This window comes from Sinohyriopsis cumingii, chromosome 1 (assembly GCF_028554795.1).
Source record: "Sinohyriopsis cumingii isolate HCF-2022 chromosome 1, ASM2855479v2, whole genome shotgun sequence".
Taxonomy (NCBI): domain Eukaryota; kingdom Metazoa; phylum Mollusca; class Bivalvia; order Unionida; family Unionidae; genus Sinohyriopsis; species Sinohyriopsis cumingii.
In genome coordinates, this window is record NC_142961.1 from 174890101 (window position 1) to 174917197 (window position 27097).

At 36.2% G+C, this 27097-nt stretch overlaps 2 protein-coding genes across 6 annotated transcripts in view; one reads left to right on the plus strand and one right to left on the minus strand.

The window, feature by feature from the left end:
* LOC149808415 (ATP-binding cassette sub-family G member 8-like) overlaps positions 1-6853 on the minus strand; it is a 62407-nt gene extending 55554 nt beyond the window's left edge. The window contains exon 1 of the mRNA XM_089976872.1: positions 6655-6853. Within this exon, the coding sequence (XP_089832998.1) occupies positions 6655-6699 (45 nt within the window). The 5' untranslated portion in view covers positions 6700-6853. The remainder of the gene's footprint in view (positions 1-6654) is intronic.
* Positions 1-27097, plus strand: part of LOC149808416 (ATP-binding cassette sub-family G member 5-like) — a 66215-nt gene that overhangs the window by 4534 nt on the left and 34584 nt on the right. Inside the window, exons 2-5 of one of the 5 annotated variants that reach the window (XM_089976924.1) lie at positions 751-883; positions 9554-9824; positions 19338-19570; positions 24070-24202. In XM_089976924.1, the coding sequence (XP_089833050.1) occupies positions 9572-9824; positions 19338-19570; positions 24070-24202 (619 nt within the window). In that variant the 5' untranslated portion in view covers positions 751-883; positions 9554-9571. Of the gene's footprint in view, positions 1-750; positions 884-2453; positions 2605-7917; positions 8087-9553; positions 9825-19337; positions 19571-24069; positions 24203-27097 lie in introns of those variants that run through there. The other 4 variants (XM_089976940.1, XM_089976908.1, XM_089976916.1 and 1 more) reach the window with 4 other exon arrangements.

Below are 27097 nucleotides of genomic sequence, written 5' to 3' on the forward strand. Positions count from 1 at the left end.
AGAAATTCGACAGGGGCCTGTTTACGAAACTGTATACTGCCACCTTATTAACACTAATCTACCTTCATGTACAATACTGACGCTAATACAGTGTTAAGCTTGTAATAAATGCTTCCATGGCAGTTATTGTTTTAAAAATATTCATAAAAGGATAAATTCAATAGAAAAACCATTTTAATATTAAGTTCTGCCAAAAAGCTATGTTGGTTCTTATGTTATGAATCTGCATATAATCATTTAATTTGGAGGCGAACCATACAAGTGTTATAAAACGTATATCGACTACACACATGAGAAAATCAACACAAATGTGAAGTTTATACTTAAATGCATTTTTGGTAAATATTCATAAAGGTTATAGTCAAGAGGGGAAACCTGCTTTCCCCTCCATTAAAATACTAAATTTGCAACAATATATGTTAGGAGTTCTGTTATAAATATGCATATATCGATACATTTTTGATAAAATGTATACAAATGTGAAACGTATGCGGTGAATACAATAACGTATTGAACGGATGTATTATTTTGCCACCAAGGCCATATTGAATCATTTGATAAAATGCATGTTTCTACTGTAAAATATAATTAAAGACAGACTTTGTGTGTGTGTGTGTGTGGGGGGGTAATATCAAGCTGGATAATTAGATTTTATAAAAGTATTGCGAAAGTATGTCATTTATTAAAAAATAAAGTTATTTTATATCAATTATCAGCTAGTACGTTTATGTTTTTCTTTCTTTTCTGAAGGCTTTTTCAAGTTCTTCCCGTGACATAAAGGAAAGAGCTGTTGATATCGATCTCAAAACCATAACAGTGATAGTGAGTGTTGGGAGTGATCGCAACATCGTATTTTCTTCCGCTCAAGCAGAACATTGAGCAAGTATGAACTCATTTTGTAAATATATGAATTGAGATTAATTTAAATACAAGTGAGTTACGAGTATCCAGTGTACATTAAACTTAACAGTCCTCGCAGATCACTATAGCTTGACAATCCTTTCTGGTCTAAAAGCAAATATTTATGTTCATATCACTGAATAATAGAAATAGATGTGGCAGAGTTTACGAATATCCAAAATGGCCTTGGGAAACCGTATTTTATAAATTAAGCTTTTTAATTCCCTTTTCAGCTATATTCTTGCAGTGCAATAGCAGTTTATCTCTCACATTTGAATAATAATTCATCTGACGTCCCAGTAAAGGAAACCACGATGCAATATCATCTGTCACGATTAGGTCTGACGTCCCAATAAAGGAAACCACGATGCAATATCATCTGTCACAATTAGGTCTGGCGGCCCAATAAAGGAAACCACGATGCAATATCATCTGTCACAATTAGGTCTGACGTCCCAAGAAATGAAACCACGATGCAATATCATCTGTCACAATTAGGTCTGGCGGCCCAATAAAGGAAACCACGATGCAATATCATCTGTCACAATTAGGTCTGACGTTCCAATAAAGGAAACCACGGTGCAATATCATCTGTCACAATTAGGTCTGACGTACCAAAAAAGGAAACCACGATGCAATATCATCTGTCACAAATAGGTCTGGCGTCCCAATAAAGGGAACCACGATGTAATATCATCTGTCACAAACAGGTCTGGACCTGTATTTTTTTGTAAAAACTGTTGAGCCGTCTATTATTTTCCACCATATTTCAGCATTTCCAACCAAACCCAAAAATTTTCTTACAAACGCAAAGAGGTTCTAATCGTGTGCAAAAATTCTCATTTTCAGTTATGGAGCTATATGCGCGCAAGTAATATCTTCAGCTCACTCATTATATTTATATAATATCATGTGACCTTCTTACACAAAAGTCACTGATATTTCCGATTGTATGTGGTTGATGCGGTTGTTTTACCCCTTACTTGACTGGGATGTCTAGCAAAGAAAAGTAAAATAAATAAATAAATATAAATAAATAAATCAATAAATCAATAAATATAAATAAATAAATAAAGATCACAATATTTTCTATAAAGTTATGTCCTGAGTATTTACTGTACATGTATATTATCGAAACAGATACTGTAACTTTAAGGAAGATAATTTTATTGTTGGTTCGACCAAAGCTATTTTTGCTCGTGAAAATAAAGCCACCGGCATAGTTTTGGTGAAATTTCTGACAGAAGTGATATGTTTGGTTAGACAGTCAGTATGCACAACAGAAATACAAAGAAATCGTTCAGATTAGATTTGGTAATTTCCTTAGTTTTCGGATAGGAGTGATCTGTTTCCGCCCAGAAGCATTTGCGGTGTTATGGTGATCGACGGCAATTCATCGTAAATTTAATTTGCTTAACACATGCAAGTTCTGACGTCAGCAGAGAGAGAAATGAAGAATGTGTTAAACTAATTAATCTTCCCTATCGGAGTTCAGCCTTCTTTGAAGGTTTGGTTTTGGGGTTTTACAGCACATGAGGGTTATTTAGTACAGAGGTGATTGGAGCCAAGTTTCTTGCCCACGGACACACTATGCTAGTCAACTCTGTCTGATTAGATGGTAGGATTCGAACCTGTATCCTTTCCACCACGAGTTATACACACTAATTACCTCATTACATTGGTGGCTATAAGAGGGGCAGCGATGTAAGTACCAGCTACTTCGATCACAAAAAATCAACCTAATTTGAAGATGTAAACAGTTACTGACGACACACACACACACACACACACACACACACACACACACACACTCTCTCTCTCTCTCTCTCTTTGTACACTACTAGCTTTATTTACTGACCGGCATGCATGTAGTTCATTCTAAAATAGTAACAACTGTGAACATTAAAGTGCATTAACATATTTTTAAGATTTCAGACATTATGTATATCTGCAACTCTGGTTCTACCTTTTTAATCGATTTTTTATGTTTTTCAAACTATAAACTCAGTTCAGTGTGCCAGTCACTTTTACCATAGCCTACTCAAGGTATAGCACGTAAATTAGTGAACTCAACCGATTAGGTTTGCTTATCTAAAAATCTGTTGAAAGTCAGATATTTCCTGTTTTATTGCGACATGTTTACTTCTGTGTATTGCTCCACGTAGTTTAAAATTTTTTTATGCCGTCTTTTGTTAGTCTGGTTCTTGTGGCTTCGATAGTTGCTAAATTTTCCTATGCCTTTTCAACGAGATTTAGATGGATTTGTTTTAATGATATCCATGTGCTGCCTGTTAAACTCTAGTTTCATCTTGGAGATTTTCCACTTCATCCAAAACAAGATATCCATATTTATAAAATGACGCATGGTATGTGATCAAGGGAAAGGATTTTAACTGTGTTCCAGATGGAAAAATGATATAGTCTTCAACCATAACGCCTGCTTTTTGTTTTTCAGAATTGTCAGTTAACCAGGATCGAGGACATCGAGCATATAATAAACAATATCGCTCAATGTTTTAGCCGATTTTTCAAATATTTTTTCCAGTCTCTAATATGTTTTGGTATTTGTATAAGAGGCATTGGATAACCAGCTGTCGAATTTTATGACATTTTAATGTCCACTCTACCGCCACTTAATTATTTATTAGTTGGTGCATCTTGTCATTTTATTTTCTTTATTAATGATTGTTTTTCGCATCTGTAAAGAGTTTTCTCTTTTAAGCAACGTCGAAGTGTTTTGGACAGAAAACAGATCCCCTGTTCTACTGGAGGGTTCAGTTTGAAATTTTTAACTCTGTCAGATATATAAATGGAGTTGGAATACCAAATTCTGTCGTGATTTTGTAATAGGCGCTTATTAACAAATCAGCAGGGGCCCCGAGTGGCCGAGTGGTCTAAAGCCCCAAGTGGCCGAGTGGTCTAAAGCGCTCACCATTACGGATCACTGCCATCTCACCTCTGTCTGCGTGAGTTCGAGTCTCGGATTTGGCTAATGTGGTTATGTGAGAAAGCTTGCCAGTAGCTTCTCGTGGGTCGGTGGTTCTTTCCGGGGGTTTCCAGGGTTCTTCCTCCACCATTTATGCTGGTCGCCATGTATAGCCTATCTTGTGCTGAAAAATGGCGTTAAACCCTAAAACAACAACAAATCAGCAATTTTGCATGCGTCATGTGCGTTCAAGTTCATCAGAGATGCTGAGAATTAAAGATGGTTCGTGGTGTTTCCTGATATCTCTTACGTTTTTTTTAAAATTTATTAATTCAATCCAAATTAAACGCAAATACTTGATAAAAGAAATATTGATATATCGTGACATTTTGTTTATTGTTTGTAATGTAATTGACTGCTAAAATTTCACACTTGAAATAACTGGAAGGTAGTGTATTTATCTTGTCAACTAAACGGTGTATCCGCGTCAACTGACAAAGACACTTTTTAAATAAAAAAGTTGACGGCATAAATTTCAGGATGACAAGTCGCCATCAGATACATTTCTTTACAATATTTTTTTTTTGTTGTTGTTTTGTTTGTTTGTTGGTTAGTTTTTGGTTGAGTAAACGCTCCTTGCAAATACATGTTATTTTTATCACGCATATTTTAAAAAGCATTTGCATACTTTCCTCAATTGTTTATCAGTCAATACAGTTTTGACCTTAAATCTCAAAACTCTTTTAAAGGTGTGCCTTTACGATTAAAACCGTCTTTGAAAATACTGGTATATTTGTATTTACTGGAGGCATGTTGGAAACCGGTGTCATCAAATGTAATAATTACTAGTGTCGTCAAATATAATGTTTTTGTTTATTGTTGCTGTAATTTCTCTAATTTTCAGTGTGCTAAGACTCACAAAGTGTATACTAATTAATAAATTTTAGGTTTGGGTTTTCGTTGGTTTAAATGGAACTTTTAACACAATATTGTCTTTATAATGACGAATAAATGTCAGCTAAGCGTCTTTTCCATGGACACCAAGGCATCCTACTCGGATTGTGAATCTGCGACCCTTACATTACTAGTCTGACGTTCTTCCAAATGAGCTAAGCATCTCCCATACTAATTTAATACTCACACAAGATATAACCTATGACTATAAAGAATGAGGCATGATAACATAATGCACGAAATAATATATAATGTCTCCTATCTAATCACTCCACATTTAGCTTGATAATGGGATGTATATATGTATGGATGATATATGCATGCATACATACATACATACATAGTATCCAGTCCACCTTATATATATATATATATATATATATATATATATATATATATATATATATATATATATATATATATATTGAATGTTTATAAGAGCACGAAAATATGGCGCCCCTAGTGCCCCCCTGATTCCATTGAATGTTTGAGTGAAGCCCACTACTTTATTAATGCATTTTTTTCAATCATACACTTTATGAATGCATTTTTTCAATCATACGCTTTATAAATGCATTTTTTCAATCATACGCTTTATAAATGCATTTTTTCAATCATACACTTTATAAATGCATTTTGTTTTCTCAATCATACACTTTATAAATGCATTTTGTTTTCTCAATCATACACTTTATAAATGCATTTTGTTTTCTCAATCATACACTTTATAAATGCATTTTGTTTTCTCAATCATGCACATTATAAATGCTTTTTTTCTTCTTAATCATACACTTTATAAATGCATTTTTTTTTCAATCATACACTTTATAAATGCATTTTTTTCCAGTCATACACTTTATAAATGCATTTTTCAATCATACACTTTATAAATGCATTTTTCTCAATCATACACTTTATAAATGCATTTTTCTCAATCATACACTTTATAAATGCATTTTTCTCAATCATATACCAACACTCTTATTTACTGAAGCAAACTTAAACTCGTGTGCATCTTTGAAATTCTTGATTGAATGAGATTTACGACAAAGAGCGGCGAATCCTAATTTTTCCTGATTTTGTATCCAATATCCATAGCTCCACGCCCAATATGGTCCAACTATTTCTTCGGCCTGTCTCCTATGGGACTTACCCAGCATCAACCACGGTCAAAATGTCTCCCTTTACACAAACAACCCCCTCCCCTTGCATTGCATTCATACTTAGTGTATCCAACCATCTCTCATTTCTCCAGCTCCTTCTTCAGTGGCAATGACACTGCACCGTGTTGCAAAGAATCTCACACCACTTAATAGCCATCTTCGCATGTCAAGGTTCCGATATGTTAACCCTGTCTAGGGTTAACATATCGGAAACTTGGCTAACAAAGATGTCAGATAACAACAGTCTCCACTTCCTCAAATCTTTCCATTAGAATGACTACAAATCTAAACGCTACGTAGAACGCGTCCATACCGCGTGCATGCATTACATTCACTAGTTAATACATGGACGAACAAAGTGTAAAGTGTCCACTCTTATTCTTCGGAAAGCGAGAGAACAATGAAAGTAGACTGCATGATTCATGAATAAGACCCAGTGAAATATGGAGAGTGAGATTCCTTTTAAAACTTCCCGTGTACGAGTTAATCAGCCGAGTACGTTACATTAGGGTGTGGTGTCTGGAGTACAAAAATCGATATATAGCTAGCAACAAAAACTAATGCAGATTCTAATATGGATCAATATTGGTGTTACATGTGTGATGACACCTGTCTTTGTACTTCAGTTGCAGTTGTTTGATGTGCTTGCTAATGAAATAATCGCTTATGTTGTCAGATGGCAAGTTAATAAAATATGAAGCAATGACCTACCTGAGCAAGGCACTGCCGTTCGCTCTCAGACTCTTCAGTATCCATGAGACAAAGGATTGAATCCAAGGACTTTAGAATCAATGTTTCTAAGGTCGTGTCGGATCACAGTTAATATGTCACCGTCTAAATACAGCTAAGGCGAGTGGCCATATGGCTGTAAGTTACAATCGGCTGGATGAAATAAATCGTAGGATGTAATCTGTGCTTAAGTTAACAGATGTATTAAACGGCTACAGCTGCACATGACAAAGAAAATCAAGCACTCGATGAACTATCTGATTCACAATTTCAATTGTTCAATGGAGTTCTTTGTTACCTTGTGCTATATACTAAACTGGCAATTGACAAAAGAGATGACTGAGTCGGCATGACACAGAAGGTAATAGTAGTTAAAGTTTTGTGACGAAACAAGAATTTACACAACATACATGCCTTGGAATCCAGTTAACATGTAGAATATTTTGCCAGTGTTATATTTTTCTTGTCACACAGTGGTCAGCTCTACCACTAAACAGACATTTATCTCTTTCATTCTGTCCATCTGCCTAGAAGATTCGCAGCCAGTTACGATCGAGTGCACGTACACTGTAAATTCCAGCTCATACGCGTCGAAATAGTACCGGTTTCACTGTGGAGAACATTAAGTTCCCTTTTAAAGTAGAGTATGCGTTTCAAAGTGAAGTACACCTGAATTTAATTGAGCAGCCGATATTTAGTGAAGAAGCACGCACTTACCGGCACAATGCATTTCATGATCTGCAGCCAGATATAATCTGACACAGCGCCAGCAGGCGAATCTGGATCCTAAAACAAGCTAAAACACAATTGGTGGTACTACCTGAAAAATATAATGTAATGTTCGATACTGATACACTGAAAGTCAATACAACGATTACTGTTCAAGGAAATGACGCATTCTACTTTACTGTTATGACATAAGGTTATAAGTCGTACATAGGAAACCATCCAGCGCTATATCCTGCGCACTATACAACTGTACCTAAGTTATGAGGAAGCACTTATTTAATAATGTACACAGCTGAAATATTAATTTAACAGATACTAATCTAAAGGGTTTACTGCGGTCCTGGTTCGGCATTGAGACTATAAGTGGAAATTATTTATCCGGAGGATGAAATTCAATAACAAATCGGAAATGTACCCAGTACGTACATGATTGGTTTATTTCGAATTACATGTACATTCTCAACTTCCGTAGATGCTTATAAAAATTGCATAGGCTCACTGTACATCTTAAAATAGACAAAGTACTTTATCGCCTTTGACTTGACGAGCTACAGATTCTGTGTATTTAACCACAATGAGTGCAGGTGTGATTCATTTCCTTTAGGGGATATCATTTCCGTGTAAAGACGAGAAAGTGAATACTAGTTTTATTACAGATACGAGAATGTTTCGAGTAAGTTCCAAGGTTGGTTGTACTCTCTCTCTCTCTCTCTCTCTCTCTCTCGCAGAACCCATCCTACTTACACATAATGATTTGATACAATTCCACAATTTAATAATGGGATCTTTGCTGTTCGACTGATTTTTAACTGAAGCTGATAGAAAACATAAAATGTTTGTTTTATTCGTGGTATAAACATTTTTCTTACATATTCAGAATCAAATTTATATCTAGATATCCCAATAAAAGGCAATAAAACACCTACGATGTTGCATACCTTAAAACGTCACTGTGAGGTTCATGCAGGATAATTAAGGAAGGAAAACGATTGCAAATGGTTTTATGAAGCTCTGTCCTAACGTCAGTAATATCCGTTCGATATAATTTTTCGGCCCAATTAAGTATGCAGTTCTATTTAATAATTATGTTTACAGCTGTAAACAGGTGATAGAGGACGATCTGAGATTTCAAAAGGATATGGAGATATGCACCTGGTTTGTATAGCTGGTTGAATCGGGCAACTGATTGGTTGGTCAACTTCAACGGCATTTTTAAGCTGTGTGTGTCCATTTAGACATTAACCCGTTATTTGGGTCACGTGACTTCAAATGAGTACAACAGAAACCATGTGCGATGCAAAAGGGGAGTAGGAGGACAGTTATTCCCCTCCATCAAGGATATATATTTAAAAAAATCCGTTCTGTAAAACACACACTCATGGGGGGGGGGGGGGGCGGGGCTCTACACGTATGAATTTTAGAGAGTTATAGGTGCAAGGTGAAGTTGTTTACATTTGCAACATGCACATTGAAGAGAATGTTGGCGTTCCACAATGTTACTTTCATGTACTGTGGCTGAAATTTCTTTTTAGATATTGTACTTGTGGAAAGTGTACATGTACTGCAATTAAAAAGTCATTGAAATATTAACACCTGCTTCCCAAAACGTCTGAACCAACATATTGTTTAATTTGTAAACTATCCACTGCCGGTATTCCATGACCCCATTAATGCCCAAACATTTTCGTAGAAGAATAATTAAACAAGAACTCCGAGAACTCGGATATAATGTTGTAGAAAGCGATTCCTACTCCAACATGCAGCTGGAAAAGTCAAGTACAAAGGAACGTACGAACAAAATAATTGGCGCAGTGGTGTTCAGTAAAGGTTGCTCTAATCCCAAAAGCTTGATATATCCTGATTAACTTAAACCATATACAGGGTAATCATTATCTAGGCCCATATTGTATACCAGTTTAAAATCTACTACGAACAGTGTAGACTCGTATGAACCGTTGCATGATGAGCCTGTATACCAGGATCTTTGCTATTCGATCAGCTAATGATTTTAAAAGAACTGCATAGACCCTGATTTGTTGATGGATAATTCGAAGGCAAATTTTGGGCCTATTTTATTCGCAATTTTTGGGCGCATAGTACACAAGCACATTTCCTAATTTATTTAGGGATATTTTCTTACAAATCATTTCAGACACGTCGAGAGAGAGGAATGGACACAACCACTATATTTGACGTTCCCGTTAACTACGTCCTCGGTAGATGCTCCTTTGGAGATTTCGACGATGATGATGAACCTACTACAACAACTCTCAGCGTTCTAAACGTTTCTTATGTCGTCAAGGAGTGGGTGGGGCCGTGGTGGCGGGGAGCTTGCTTTCGATCAATCAGGCACAAGATCGTTGTTCGCGACGTGTGTCTTCATGCTAAGGCGGGACAACTAACAGCTATTCTAGGAAACTCTGGTAATTATTATCATCATTTTTTTTTCGTCTCAGTTTTTGTTAAAAATGGGGCTCTGAATCAAAGTCGTGCAGGAACCATTTACAGCTAATTTTTGAAACTTTCGCAACAAACCAACTTCTTTAAAAATTGTTTTACATAACGAATATAAAACTATGTCGCCATCTGCTTTTGATTTTATTTTATACACTTAGCAGACAGACACCATTGTCGTCTGCTGAGCAGCTTTTAATTGATGTAATAGGTTCCAAATGTCGGGGCTTTCTATATCATCATGAAAAGTGTTTCAAATGGGCGTCAGTTTTCAGTCAGCGATCAACTTTAGAATTTTTGAGCGAGGTTTAGCTCTAATGGCCATAGACCAGAAGATCTTATGGGGTGGTGTGTTGTTCGTCGTCCGCCCGTCTTTTATTATCGCTAATCCTCCTAAACTACATGGAGGATTGCGATGAAACTTTGCGCACATTTTCATCCCATGCTCCAATTGGTAAAAAATAAAATTGGTGCCGCTCGGATGTCCAATATAGCCGCGAAAGTGGCCATCTTGAAATATTGTATTGCCATTCCTCCTGAATGTATGGTCATATCAACATGGAGTTTTCGGTAAAAGACTTCTTATGATGACTAGTCAGTCGTAAATGAAAATGGTACTGATATAATGCCACAATGACCATCTTGAAAAGTTTGTTGTCGCTACTTCTCCTGGACGAAATGTAATATTTCTATGGGTTTTCATCATCGTGTCTGTTTGGTCTTAAACGAAAATGGTGCTGATTTAATATCCAGTATGGATGCCACAGTTGCCATTTTGAAAATCTTTTCATTGCTAATTCTCCTGAAGGAAAAGTAATATTGACATGGTGTTTTCACCAGGAGTCTTCTTGTGATGTATAGTTGATCCAAAATGAAAACATGACAATGGTGTAGATCTTATGTCCAGTATGTCCACAATAGTGGTCAATTACTACTCCTGGATGTCTGTATCACAATGTTTGTTTTTTTTACTATGATATTAGTTGGTCCTAATGATGCCATTCAGACAAAATAATACAGTGGTCATCTTGAACATCTTATTATTACTTTTTCTCCTGAATGAATGATCATATAAACATGGCGTCTTCACTGAACACTCTCTTATAATGTCTAGTTGGGCAAGGAGGAAAATGGTGCCGATCAGACAGTGGCCATCTCGAAAATCTTGTCACTACTTCTTCTAGATGGTTGGTGATATCGACATTATACTTTCACCAGAAGACTTCTTATGATGTCTAGTGGATACCGTGTAGAAATGGAACCAGTCTTGTATCGAATATGACCACCAGGTCATCCATCTTGAAAATATTGTTATCGTTGCTCCTCCCAAACGGAAAGTCATATCAAAATGGGGGTTCCACCAGAAGACTTCATGGGATGCCTCGTTGGTCCTAAAGGAAAGTGGTGGGAAGTTGGCTTACAGTATGTCCACTGCAACAGCTAATTTGAAAATCTTGTTATCAAGAAAGAATGTAAAAGATGGTTTCAAAACTCGGCAGTTAAAAGGAAGAATTGATCGTATCTTGAATTCCTGGAAATTCATTTCAACCAGTAGAGTGCCAGGAACTTCAAGGGATTCTTGTTTCATTAGTGAGTTAAGACGAATTGAGCGCCATACAAAATCTTGACCATTCTTGTGTAGTTTTAATACAGCGTGAGAAAATGTCGTCAGCGCTTGTTTAACACACTTGATGGCTTACATTTGCTTTGGATTCGCCAAATTATTGCCACTCAGATCAGTGGTAATACGCTTTACCTGCAAGGCATATTGTGTGAACGCTATCGCATCCTCAACTCATCACTCGACTAAAAAGGCCAGTACAATAAAAAAAAAAAAACGAATAAATCTCATGTTGACAATGTTGTTTAAGTTAATATAATAATCTTGTGTAAAAGTTGCGTAACTTTACAGCATAATACAAATATATGTATTGGTTGCCATATTGTCTGCATCGATGCACAAGGGTCATTGACTCAATCGAGATCTTCTTCTTACCGCTCCGGTGGCCTGGTGGTTAGAGCGCCCGCCTCGAATGCGGGAGGTGGTGGGTTCGATCCCCGGTCGAGTCATACCAAAGACTCACAAAAATGGTACTTACAGCTTCCTCGCTTGGCGCTCAGCATTAGAAGGTTAATGTTAGGACTAGTCGCCCTGGTGTCAGGATAATGTGACTAGGTGGGACATCATGCTACATGTCTGCGGCATGATGCCTCAGTGCTAGACATCACTATAAACTGTCACACTGCAGACATCGTAGCGATATGACTGAAAAATTGTTAAAGCTACGTTAAAAGTCCAAATCACACACACACACACACACACACACACTTCTTCTTCTTCTTCTTGTTATTATTATTATTGTAGTAGTTGTTAATATTATTCATATTATTATTATTATTATTATTATTATTTTAGTTCGGTTGGCGGTTATCTTTATCATACGATATCTCAGTTGGATGGTAAACCTATTAATGCTGAAATAATCAATATTAACGTTCTCTAAATACATTTTTTGTCATTTTTACACTCATTTTCTCCTGTTTGTAATAAATTCACTGGTTATTATTTATGACGACCAACAGCATCAAATTGTAATTGTTCTAATATTTTAAAATATTTTCGTCTGATTTTTCATTAATTTATATTTCAATTATATTGTTATATGTATCAACATCAATCAAACAGGTATGTTTGCAAACCTTAAAATTAAGCATTTAAGTGGTAGAGAAATATAATAATTTTGTGGAAAATCTTGGATCAGTCTGAAGTAAAACCGATGCATGGAACATTAATGAATATTATCATTAATTTAATTTAGTCTTATTGGGTTATTTACTTTCATTCAAACTGGAGACAAATATTCTGTTTTTATTGTTGTTTTAAACTGAAAATGTGGAAAGTCTTGGTCAAAAGAGATTTTAAGCAACGATAATTTTAAGAATATGGCGTATACAAATAGCTGCTAATCGATCCTACCGAAGTTAGTGTCTGGTTTTATACACAACATCGATCGAAATACCGACATGGACTGACTTCATAGCATTCCTAATATGTCATTATCTTGTAATCATATACCTGTCTTAACAACGCAGTTACCAGTTTCTCTCTGCACGCACACGCGTGTGTGTGTGGTAGGTAGTTGAATAAATATATATCCTTCTTATTTTGTTTTCCACCATTGCATGTTGGGTATTTTGAAATTGCCAGCTAGTGTCTTCTATTTTAATCACGTTTACGTGTTTATATCATAATTTCTATGTTTTGATAATTTTCATTCACACATTGTATGTATTTGTGTAATTCTTCTGGATTTTGCGTTGATTGTTCGTTTTATTTTTGTAATTGTTCCACTTTTCCTCCACTGACAGGGGCTAGTCCATTCTGAACAGATTGGTAACAGGTTCACTCGCCGTTGTAAACTTTCGTATCATTATTATTATTGTTATTATTATTATTATTATTAAACAGTCATTTTCTTTATTAAAAATAACAAAATATTTTGCATACAAAAGAGCCGCTTCTTTTTGGTCGTGATTTTATTCTTCGTCGATTAGGCGAGCTGACCGTATTTTCGTAGTTTTCAGGAAATAGCTGAATTGAATAATGCGCCAGTAGACCATGGTCCATATTGCTGCTCACGGGAAATCGTTCGCACATCTGAGTCCATGCAATTCGCCGTTCTGTGCACTTTCTTTATGAGCAAACCGGTATAATTTTAAACTACGATTACAAAATGTGATAACATAGTTATGCCAAACCGTGTACTGACGGAACTGAAGGATCTTGTACGCTGTTTGCAAATTACAAAAGTATTGATCCGTCCATTATCTTTCTGGGACCATAGTTAATCATTTATGTAGTCTGAGTACAAAAATAACGTCGTCAATAAATCTATCCCTTATCTTACTCTCGCATTTGCATATGAACATATAAGGCGGAAGTTTTAACTCTTGAGGGTGAACAATTACTTTTCGGGATTTTTTTTATCTTTTACCTGAAGATACTTTTCAAAAGATTCAACTAATATTATGGAAAGATTAGTTTTTCTCTGCAATTCGTTTTAAAATTATTTAGATGACGTTGGTTTAAGCGCCAGAAAAAAATCCCAGGCCAACCGACCAGAAAATTAAATGGTTGGTCCCTGAGAAGGACAATTGTGGTGATAATTTAGCAACTGTTTTTTTTTTCACAGGCACTAAACAGTATCAATTTGTCGGATCAATTACAGACAATTATTTCATCAGACTCCCGAAGTCACCACCATAGTTTTGATATGAAGTGGTTTTGTTTTTGTAGGGGTTTTGGGATGTTGGTTGGGGGTGGTTCATATTTTCATCGTACATTTATCCATGTATTAGAATAATGGTGACCTGGTGAATTGTAATTAGTAGTCATTTCCTGAGGAGAAAACATCACCATGATTAGTCTGCATATTGTAATTAATTATCGATCTGTCCCTACTTGTGACAGTAAAATTAATGCGTTCATAATGTCGATCAGTTACTACAATGTTGCTGAACATGTTTTATTATGAAGTTCTGACATTTGATTATCACAGCCTAAACAAGTCATTTTGTGCTTACAGAAATCATTGGAACGCCGTTTTGTTTTTCTTATACAAGACCAGCTCACACAGTTTGGTCACTTACGAAACTTTTTTTTACGGCAACGAGAGAATAACTCTCATCATACATTGCTGGCTGAAAAAAAACACAAGACACATATACAATAGTTACAGAAAGTGACTTACTGACATTATTTCAAAAAATGATGTTGTTATTGACATTTCATCAGCGTTGACGGTTACGTCATTATCAAAGGCTCTGTGGCGATCCACATGGGCCCTCTTTTGATTAACTATAATTCCTATAGGCATCATTTTTGTACGCCATTATAACGTTACCGATGACAAATTTATTTAGTTTTACAGTCTGCTAAGAATGCATTCATTTTCTACCATTTCTTTATATTTGAAAGGCCTGAGCTAAATCTCGATGGGGTCGTTTTTCCCGTTATAATATTAACCATGTGTGCGTCTGGTATTACCCCCATTCTTACTCCTTTCCTGCCCTAATAGTTCATTCACCCACGTTTTATGCTTACAGTGCAAGTTATATCCTTGACTCAGCCAACAATAATCTTATTTTCGTTTTTAAAAACAAATACTCTGCCACGAGAATTTTTTAAATTTAACAACCACTATGCATATATAAAAAACCAACAACCACAAATAACAAATCTAATGAATACAAGAAAATATAACTCTTTTCATATATGAACTGTCGAGTTCTGCCAATTCCATTTTAGATTCCTCGCACTGGGCCCCAAACCCGCCAATCAGTCATGAAGCTTTTACTTTTGTTTTAAAACTGTTCTCACAATTTAGCCTTCTTAGTTGCATTTATTTTTGTTTTTGCTTTTGGTTGTTTTTTTGTGTTCTGATTGTTCTGTAAATCTATTCTATCTGTTTGTTGTACTTTTAAATGTCTGATGTCATTGATAGCGTGGTAATTACTTAATAAAATCCATGTGATTCTTTCTTCCTAATTAAATGGTTCATTTGCATAAATTACTTGGATGGTGTATGTGCTCCAGAAGTGTGTATTGGCTGTCATGAACAGTAGTAGTACCTGAGGGTTGCTGTAAACCTTTAGCTTTAACATTTGATGGTTTAAATCTATTTCCTTATAGTTTCCTACCTAAAAATTTGAAAGAGTCAATTTCACTCTTCGGAGCCCAAGAGTTTTGTGCAAGGATCTTATTTGCTTTACCTTTTTTCGGAACCTGTAATAGGTCTTTGGCTACATCTCTTTGTAATGCATTGGTCCATTTTGAATTTTAAATTACCGCGTAAATAATTGATATTGTGTTCCGTCTATGCGTAAGTTATGTTTAGTACATTCTAATTATTGATCTGTAAAATATGGTCATCGTCGTATCAGATTTGACTTTTTGTCTCATCGCATTTTAAATTATAACTCAGTGGGATATTTGGTGTTTTTCGCCCTTCGGGTGCCTTTGGTTGATATGTTTATTTACATATCTATTCTTTTGACTCTAGTTCGTAAAATAGCTCTTATTATTTTGTCTCCAATTTTTAAAATATACCGTGCAACAAGGCTTACAAAAGATGTTATCGTTTAATTCTGACATGACTCTTTTAATGTTGCATTTTGCGCGTGTCTTAGTCTCTATTCAGTTAACATTTGTCTTTTAATAAATTGCTCTAATGAAATTTATGCTACTTTCTCCTTTCATCAATGTCATTAGTGAATTAGCTACCATGTTCTTAAGACGATGTAAAGTTCAAACAAGAGTATTTGAAGCTGGTTCATCAATGTCATTAGTGAATTAGCTACCATGTTCTTAAGACGATGTAAAGTTCAAACAAGAGTATTTGAAGCTGGTGTTTAATAATTTGCAATTTACTTAACTTGTTATTTCATTGTAAAATGGTGGAGAGAGAGAGAGAGAGAGAGAGAGAGAGAGAGTTAATGAATTTCTTAGATTAAACTGCAAACTGAAAATGTAACTTCACAAAGAAGAAAAATCCACTTGAACTGAGCATGTAAAGAGCTTGGAAAACGTACACAATGAGGAGAAAACGAAGATTACAATGTGGGTAACAGAATACAGATAACTCAAGTACATACAATACAATGTGGATAACGTAATACAGATAACTCAAGTACATAAATACAACCCTTTAAATATATAGAATACATTAAATGAGTCTGTTTGATTTTGGGTTTATATCACTTCTACAAGGAGGCAAACGTCATTCAGTGATCAAAGACTTAAACGCAAATAACCACTGGAATGTAAATTTAAGAGACCCTTTACAAAAACCGGATGCAGATGGTAAAATAAGAAAATCTTAGCTAACTGTGCTGTAATAAAACTGCAAGATACGATAATTGCTGACACTAAGGCTTTATTGCAATTTAAAAAGAACGATTTAACGGAAATATCAATAAAAATGTAGATGTACGCCAGATATAAATAGTTTCAGTAAAAGTATTTTAAGTTCTCTCAGAATGGCCTAATATTTATCTATAACTGACTTTGATGAAAAAAATTCTAATGATCAGATTTAACCGGTCTTGCATAGGATCTTACTGCTGGAATAGAAGTCACAGAGAGAGAGAGAGAGAGAGAGAGAGAAGCGAACAAGTTTTAACAGATTGCAAAGAATATACAGGTCAAGAAACTAATAAATAATACCAGTGTTGTACAACGAATTATTCACTGATTAAGCAAAAGGTTGAAAACGGCTGAGAAGAGATTTTGCTGCTACAAAACAAATGTTTACACCTGAAACAGACGCATTTAGAGCTGAAGTAGAAAAAGGAACCGATACATTTAATCAGAATTAGAAGAAACATACAGGATTTCAAAACTCATTTGAACACAGAAACGGATACAAGGCGTTTTATATCTACTGTTAAATGGATGGAAAAGAACAGTTTTGAAGAATTCAGAAAGACGCTTGATGACAAACCCCAACTAATGGATGTAAAGTAATTTATGATTTTGCATTGTATCGGTTCATTTGTTGCAGAGAATGGAACTTTTATATTTATAAAATATGAAAAATCTTTCATTGAACTAGTCACTTGAAAATAATGTTGAAGAACCCATGAAGGCGGTTAAACCTCTTTGACGCCCATACTACTCTTGAAGCATATTTTATAAATTCGCATCTTGATTGTTATTACCTTGATGTATATATGGTGGAGGGGGTCTTTAAGCACTTGTAAGCGAACAAACTTACTGGAGACCCCTTACTGTATCATTCAGTGACATTTCGTAATGTTACTGACGAATATACAAGAAAATTTGTGTGCTTGTTTGTCAGTAACGTCTGAAATATTGCGATAATGAACACTATTAATACTGCATTTGAGCTTCAGTTGCCCGACCTGAGTTAGCTTTCGTCGTTTTGCAGTGAGAGAGAGAGAGAGAGAGAGAGAGAGTAAATTCCTTAGCCAATCCAATGTATATTAAGCAGTTTTGGGATTCCCATTCATACCCATTTAAGTTATAAACTAAATGGCAAACCTTTAAGCAATCTGCTTAATATGTGATGTGCCGCCTTTGGTGTTCATTGTTTGCTGCTAATTAGACAAGTTTACTTGTTTATTTTCGGATTATTCATTACCATGCAGTCATAAGGGGGGGGGGGGGCGGAGTTTAGATGAGAGTCACGATGCAGTAACATGAAGCAATAGATACTCATTTATTGTTTAAAATACTTGATGAAAACGTACATTTCAACTCTTATACTTCTGTGCTGGCATATTATTGTTTACAACTATCTGCGGCAATCTATAATGACAAATGTGCTATTCATGTAAGAAGTGTAGGTCACTCGAATTGCCCTGCGTCACATGCGCATGATCGTACCGGATGCGGCTATGGGATAGGTTTGGACAGCTAAAAGTAGTATCTGAAAATGATCTATATCAGCATACGTTGGAGTTGCCTGCCCCCACCAATCCCCCAACCCCCGCCATTACTTTCACTGTGGTAAATATTCTACACCAGTAAAAAATACTATTGGCGGGTAAAATCTAAGAACGGTCGAGATCTGCATTTATAGACATCCTGTATGATATCTTTTCAATAATGATATACTATTATTTTTTCCCGATTTGTAATTCTTCCGAACTTGTTTCCTATGCCTTTGTCACTTTTTGGAGATATAATATGTTTACACTAAACTGAACATTGACAATGTGTGATCTTTGACATCGAAGCGATCTGCCAAATTAGTTTTAGCAATGCATGAATTGTCCTGTAGAGAAAGATGCTATGAGTGGTAATAGCAACCATTACTATTCGCACTTATTCGTTTGAACAATGAATGCACGTGCACATGTTTTCTAACTGAAACAAGCATTTCCTGTGTGACTACTAAGTATTCTTTGTGTTTTTAACATTCTCACTTTTCCCCCGCTTCTTGCTTCCCGTCCCAGCTTCGTACCTCCGTGCGCAGAAACATTGCAAATGCAGTACTATTTCTCTTTAGCCCTAACATATCGACCAGATAATCGGGGATTGGAGTGGGATAGGTGGGGGATAGAGAGGTGAAGATGTACTGAAATACGAGTATTTCTGAGAAAGAATTTCATTTAAAAAAGTTATACAACGGCTTAACGTGACTACTTCGCCCACATCATCCAACGTATCTCAGTAAACAATGATTCCAAAAATAATTAGCTTTCATCCTTGAGAAAAGTGTCCTTGAAATTAAAATGAAAGTGAGGAAAAAGCAAATATGAAGTAGTAATTTTCACACGCACGCGGCTATTTAAAAAAGTTATTCAAAGAATAAAGTCAGACTTCGCATGAACAATACCTTGGAAAGCGTTAAGAACCATCTTTTACTTAAACATTAAGTTCACAGCAAGTAGGACAATGGGCTGAACATGAGGTAAACATTTCGTATTATATCATTAATCAGCGTTTCTTGCTTCAGGGTCCGGAAAAACGACATTGCTTGATATTATATCTGGACGTGTGAATGGTAGAGTGACCGGGAAAGTGTACTATAACAACATTGAGTGCACCCCTGACGTCATCAACCAGTATACCAGCTACGTTATGCAAGCAGACCGACTCCTTCCAAACCTGACCGTCAGAGAAACTCTTACCTACAGTGCACGGCTTCGGTTGCCTGGCAACTTGAATGCATTTGATATAGAAGACAAGGTATATTCACCAGTTATTTATGCATTTTGTTTGTTGTCCGATTCTTTCTCGTGGTGATACTCGTGGTATCTTATGAATTGAACAATTCCTTGTTACATGTTTTTAAACTGCTCCGGTGGCCTATTGGTTAGAGCATCCGCCTCGGATGCGAGATGTCGCGGGTTTGAACTCTGACGGAGTCATACTAAAGACTTCTACAAATGGTATTAGTATACCTCGCTTGGCGCTCAGCATTAAGTGGTTAGTGTTAGGACTAGTCGGCCTGGTGTCAGGATAATGTGACTGTTTGGGACATGATGTTATATGTCTGCGGCATGATGCCCCAGTGCTAGACAACGCTATAAACTGCCACACTGCAGGCTCCGTAGCGATATGACTGGAAAATTGATGAAGCTATGTTAAAATCCAAATCACACACACACACACACACACACACGCGCGTTTTTAATGTGAATGTTGTTATCAAAGGTTTGCTTTACGGAAAGTAATTTTCAAATGAGATTGACCAAATACCAAAATGCAAATCATTACAAGGCGATGTCTGACAGATCCCATTTTTATACTGATTGTTTGCTTTGTATTCTTATTTTAATTCATATATCACTTGCATTGTTTTGTCTGAATTCACATGGTATCTATTAAAAACATATACGCCAATAGGGTATGTTTGGATGGTTATCTTTCTATCTATCTTTCATCTGGTATTGTTCATTAAATGGAAAACTAATTTTATATAATACAATGCACGCCCTTTCAACGTATAATTTCTTTCTGTGTCGTGCATAACAGTAAAAAGTTGCATACGTACTCCTTTGAAATGTATTTACAACACTTTACAATAGCTGCAGGCTTGTACTTGATGCCCATATGTACAAAATCTTAACTCAGCTGTCTTCCTCCGTCTTTTATCATCCATTTGGTTATGGGCGATTTAAGACTGTATCATGAAATGTACGTGATCTACGTCGTACTTATTGCCTTTGTCGCTCTTTAATATACGTCATCTTATAAGTATGTTTACAACTTCCATAAAAGCAATAATTAAAGACATGTTTCTTATTTTCTGACATGTTTAGGCGGAACAAGTCAAACATATACGAAATTTTGATTAGGAAAAAGAGGTAGATAATTTTTGGTTATTTTTCTGCGCATAATTAGTATTTTAACATAACAGCAAACAAAGAAAAAGATACAAGTCAACCTAAATAGGCTATCGGTTTGACCTTCCAGTACTAGTGACATAAATATACAAGTCAACCTAAATAGGCCATCAGTTTGACCTTCCAGTATTAGTGACATAAAGATACTTTTCAACCTAAATAGGCTATTGGTTTGACCTTCCAGTACTAGTGACATAAAGATACAAGTTAACCTAAATAGACTATTGGTTTGACCTTCCAGTACTAGTGACATAAAGATACAAGTCAACCTAAATAGGCTATTGATTTGACCTTCCAGTACTAGTGACATAAAGATACAAGTCAACCTAAATAGGCTTTAGGTTTGACCTTCCAGTACTAGTGAGATAAAGATACAAGTCAACCTAAATAGGCTATCGGTTTGACCTTCCAGTACTAGTGAGATAAAGATACAAGTCAACCTAAATAGGCTATCGGTTGAACCTTCCAGTACGAGTGACACAAAGATACAAGCCAACCTAAATAGGCTATCGGTTTGTCCTTCCAGTACTAGTGAGATAAAAATACAAGTCAACCTAAATATGCTATCGGTTTGATCTTGCAGTACTAGTGACATAAAGATACAAGTCAATCTAAATAGGCTATTGATTTGACCTTCCAGTACTAGTGACATAAAGGTAGAAGTCAACCTAAATAGGCTATCGGTTTACCTTCCAGTACTAGTGACATAAAGACACAAGTCAACCTAAATAGGCTATCGGTTTGACTTTCCAGTACTAGTGACATGTTCAGAAGTGATATGATCAGCTGTGTTAGAAGTAGTTACTACAGTGCTTTGATCAGCCGTCCATAATTTTCTCGCTCACATAAAGCACGCGCAGTGCATGCACACCACTATACATGTTACCCATTTCAACGAAAGGTCAATAAATAGACATGGACAATTTAAAAAAAAATTAAAGCCGATATTTTCATATCACAAAAGCAGGAAATGTTTAACCTTGTCGGAGCTATTCACCAACTACGACAATTTTAAAAGACAAATAACTTTAATATTATATGTCATAATTAAATATATATTTTATCTTATAAATTGAAAGTGAGAGATAAACCTAATTTATGGCCATAAAGTACATGCAGAGGAAATAAATGTACAAGTGTACAAAAAGAAATTTCCTATTTAAAATTACATCCAGGAAATAAATGTACAAGTGTACAAAAAGAAATTTCCTTTTTAAAATTACATCCAGGAAATAAATGTACAAGTGTACAAAAAGAAATTTCCTATTTAAAATTACATCCAGGAAATATAAAAAGGTTGAGATGGTTCATTACACTCGGAAGTGCAACACACGACACAAATACGTAGTTCCTGTAAATGACTAAACTTTAAGGACAAATTTGCAAGTACATGAACGCATTCTACAAGGAACATATTTACAAATATTATTCAGAAAGGTGGCATAATATAGGATAATTAAATCAAGCAAGATAAGGTCAGTAAAAATACACTGAAAACATGAGATTGGGATTTAAAGCAACTACGAGTCATTTCTACAAGTAATTCAACACTAAAACACTAAGCATGTATCAGATCCGAAAATAATGTATGTGAGAAAAGCAAGATGAAGCTAGAATTCAATCAAGTTTAAATGATAAAAGCTTCAGATATATTGTTATGGCACCAAAAGATTGTCGTGTATGTCCCAAACAGACAACTCATACAGGTCATCATATATTAGACATCTACATCAGGTGATAAGTGTAGAACTGATAATTAAAATAGCTGATACAAATTCTCATCTCTTAAACCCAAAAAATAATACACGCTGTATCTCTGCTGTATAGTGTTCGCTTACCCTCCAGTTTGTTTGTACTCCCACGCCAATTTTAAAAACGAAAGTATCAAGGTATGTCGCTCTGTGGTTCCCAGCATTGTCATCTTGTTCTCGTGCGTTTCAAATCAAACAGAAGCTGTCGATGTAAACAGTTAGACAGGCTACTCACTGTCCTATAACGGTTTCTAGAACGGTCAATTTTTAGTTTTTTTAAAAAAAATGAATCGCCTTTGTCTAGCTTTAATATTTCTAAAAAAATGAATAAAGTAAATACATGTAAATCTTACATATACATGTGTTCAAAGAGATGCAACACCCAAACTGATTCTGAGCTCATCAAAAACACAAACTGCATCTCTTATGTTGTCTGAAAAAATAGACTCTATCAAACAAATATGGCAACCTTGTTAGTAAATAAACTTCCGTTTGGTTTGAAACAAGATGACAGTGCTCAGAAACCCCTGTTGAAGATAAGGTTCAAAATTATAAATTGATGAATGAAATAATTTAGTTTTTTGCTTTTGTATAACCTTGGTGATTTTCATTTTTAATATCGGTTCGGAGGAACAAGCGAACCACTACGCTAAAATTAAATAACCAGAATACAAAATTAATTAGTTGCCCAGACAGAGTGAATGGATGAATAATGACCAAATACTGTAATCAAGGTCTGATTTTCTCTGAAAAACATGAGCAATAACGTATTTGCAGCGTGATGACGAGCGAGAGTCTGGTTAAGGCCCTTACAATTTAAATGTTACCGACAGGTGTCGCTAAATTTTAAATTTTTGTTATTGATTATTTTGCTTTAAAAAAATACTTTATCTATATCGTATAGTTTATCATCAGTATTTGTGCATAAGTAATACAGTTTCAACATATTTATATTGCACTTTAGTGGTAATAGAATGTATTGGCGCAATAACCTTTTTTATGTACTTGATGTCTGATTTTCGTGCAGAAGTATATACCTGTATTACTTGTACATATTTTATACGGTCGGTCCAATTCATAAACGCAGATATAAAAATTCTGCATTTATGCGATCTAAGTTTTTATCACGATCGCTGTACCAAATGTCTGACAGGTCTCATTTTGAGCTTTACTATCGTTTGTATAGAGACCATGTCTCAAGGGATCCACGCGAGTTGTCTGTTTCAACGATGCTGCAGGAGAGGAGTCGATTTCTCGTTGGAATTCCCACCACCACCATTAATTGATTTCTCGTTGGAATTCCCACCACCACCATTAATTGATTTCTCGTTGGAATTCCCACCACCACCATTAATTGATTTCTCCATGGAATTCCCACCACCACCATTAATTGATTTCTCATTGGAATTCCACCACCACCATTAATTGATTTCTCATTGGAATTCCCACCACCACCATTAATTGATTCCTCATTGAGGCTACTGCTTCCGCTTCTTTGGATTAAAGTTTTTTTATGCCTCTCTTTAAAACAAATTGTTTCTGCTGCTGCTGAATATTTCAATATGTTCATTGTAATCACGTTTTCCAGGTGAACCGAGTAATCATAGAGATGGGCTTAAAACACGTTGCCGACACCAGAATAGGCGGGACAATCAGAAGGGGGATTTCAGGTGGTGAGAGAAGACGAGTCACGATTGCCATTCAATTACTGCAGAATCCCAGTAAGAAAAAAAAAATCATCACCTGGCATCATTATTTTTTTATATACATAAACCGGTCATTTTTGGCCGATAATACACCATAATAGGTTAATAACTGAGTATTAAAAATATTTGCCAGTGCCATGTGGCGCAGAATGCTAAACATTGCTAGGAGTAGTGAAGGGGGATACCCTACGTACAATGGGAATTAGCATTACAGAACCCCTTGGGACACTCTACGTACAATGGAAATTTAACATGGCGAAAAATCGTGGGACACTCTACGTACAAGGGGAATTTAACATGGGAATAAATCGTGGGACTATCTACGTACAAGGGGAATTAACATGGGAATAAATCGTGGGACAATCTACGTACAAGGGGAATTTAACATGGGATTTTTTTTTTTAAATTTTTTAAAAAAGGGGTAGGCAATGGAAAGGCTATCTCTTTTCGAGATATATGGCTGGCCCTGAAAAGGGCCTTTGGTTTATGTTAATATGCCCTTAACATAAAGGGCATTTGCGACATCTTCTTTTCCTCAAACTTCGTCTTACAGCAGGGCCATACATCAGAGTCCTCTTGAGGCAACCTTGTCTCTCTATATAGACTCTTCTTATCCACAGGCTGCTGTTGGTCCTGTGGACAACGGTCCACTTGGATCGGACATACATGAGCATGTCCGTCCTGAACATCATTGTTGACACAAGGGTTGAAGATTCAACGTCTGTCCACATGTTGAGACTCCGAGAATAGGTGAATCAATGCAGTGAACGGCGCTTATTTATAGGTACAGGAAGGATTGAAACGGATTGAGTTCATTCACCAATCCGAACACGCGTTACAGAATTCAGTCAGCTCGCATCCAATCCGAAGAGTGCAGTCTGTGACGTCACGTAGTCTATATAGATTCGCTAGCGCTTGTGTGCAGTCAATCTATGCGACAGTGATTCAACATGACGGAAACTCAGAAAACGATCCATTGGGGTGCACCAGCAGGGGAGACTGCCCAAGGGAACTCGGACTTACTTTCAGAAGAGGTGAATTGGGATTTTGTGGATTTTCTCTCCTCGCAAGAATTTGTTCCGGAACCTTCGTTACCTTCTTCATTACCGCAAGTGGAGAATTTTAGACAGAGACAGAAAGAAGAATTGGAGAAATTTATACAACGACAAAAAGGAAGCGGAACAGGCTTTTCTGCTACAGCAACAGCAACAAGAAGAAGAGGTAAGAAAAAAACAACAGCAAGAAGAAGTAGCAGCAAAGAAACAAGAGGGTGAAAATCAAACGGTCACGGTACTGTTGGACATTTTAGCGGAGTTAAGAAGTCTGAAACAAATGTATCAGACTTCTTTATCACGACCGAAGAGAATACGACCTTCCCGAGCTAAACACGTCAACCCTGTGACTAAGCCTACCGTACCACCCTTAGTGATTTCAACCCAATCATTATCATCATCATCAACATTACGCAGTCCAGAAGTAGGCCTTGGCCGTGGCAAAGGCATAAGGCAGTTAAAGTTGATTGCTTAAACTCACCCTTTCACCATGAAGAAAAAAGGCCCTTTTCAGGGCCACCCACATTTCTCGAAAAGAAATACAATTTCAATTTGCCAATAACTCAAAAAAACCCCACCCATTTTGCCCTTATAGTACGTGTCTGTGTATGAGTGCGTGAGTGTAGCTTATTTTAAAATCACAACTCAAAGACACTTACCTTTTATCATTCATTTATTCTTTTCTCCATTTTTTACAATCCAATTCACAATTCACAACACAACACTTTAATAAAAAGTTCATTGACTTCTTCTTTCTCCTTGTTTACTCTCTCTGTTTTTAAATTTCTTCACCGTCTTTTCCTCATTTTCTTCCCTTCTTCTTTTCTTCTTCTCCTGTTTCTTTGCCTCTTGTAAATAGAATTGTCTTTTTTCTTCCTCTTCTTTCTCTGAAGAATCCCTCTCTTCTTCCGAAGAATCCCTCTCTTCTTCTGAAGAATCCTTCTTTTCTTCTGACTCCTCTTGTTTCTTTTTTGGGCAATCTGGAGACCAATGTCCTTTTTCTTGACAATAATAACAGGTATCTTGACTTTTGTCTTTTTTTGTCCCTGTTTTTGTTCGTTTTTGACGGTCTGGACACTCTGAAGACCAATGCCCTTTCTTCTGACAGATATAGCAAGTATCTTGACTTTTATCTCGAAAGGAAGGAGAGTAGTCCGTAGGCTGGTCTGAAGAGAATTTTCTAATGACCCCTCGCAAAGCTCTGACGAAACGTTCCATCTGGTTAGTCTCTTCCATCGTTGTGCTCGGCTTGAGAGCGAAATGAATAGTGAAAGGACAAGACACACACCCTTTTATATACGCTGGTCTGCTATGACTATAAAGTAGCTTATGGTGTTTGAACTTGAGTCATTTGACTTTTTGCTTTCAAGATGAAACGATCCCATTCATTCGAGAAGAAAGAAGAAGAAAGTAAGAGGCAGAAACGTGATCTATCGCCTCGTACCAGGGTTGAAATCTTGGCACAAATTCATGCCAGTGATTTTGAAGAGGACATGAGTGAACCAGAATCCGAACCCTCTAAACCAAGTTCACCACCCTTAGTCAACCCTGAAAAGTACTATTCCATTCGAGAGACGGAAAAGCGCTCCTCTAGAAAATTTAGAACCACGGCTTACAAATACACGGTGAAGTTTAAAGATTTCAAGGCTGAAGTGCCGTTAGAGAAAGCAGAAGTGTTCATCACTGAGGTGTGGGATTCTTTGCTCACTGCACTCAAGCGACAATGTCAACCCAAAGAAGACGATCGCTTGAGACTTTCCATACAACACGACGGTTTGAAATCCCCTGTTTGGATCGAGTTTAGCACCCCTGCAGAATTGACTGCTTCCAAAGTCATGGACAAGATTCAACACGTACA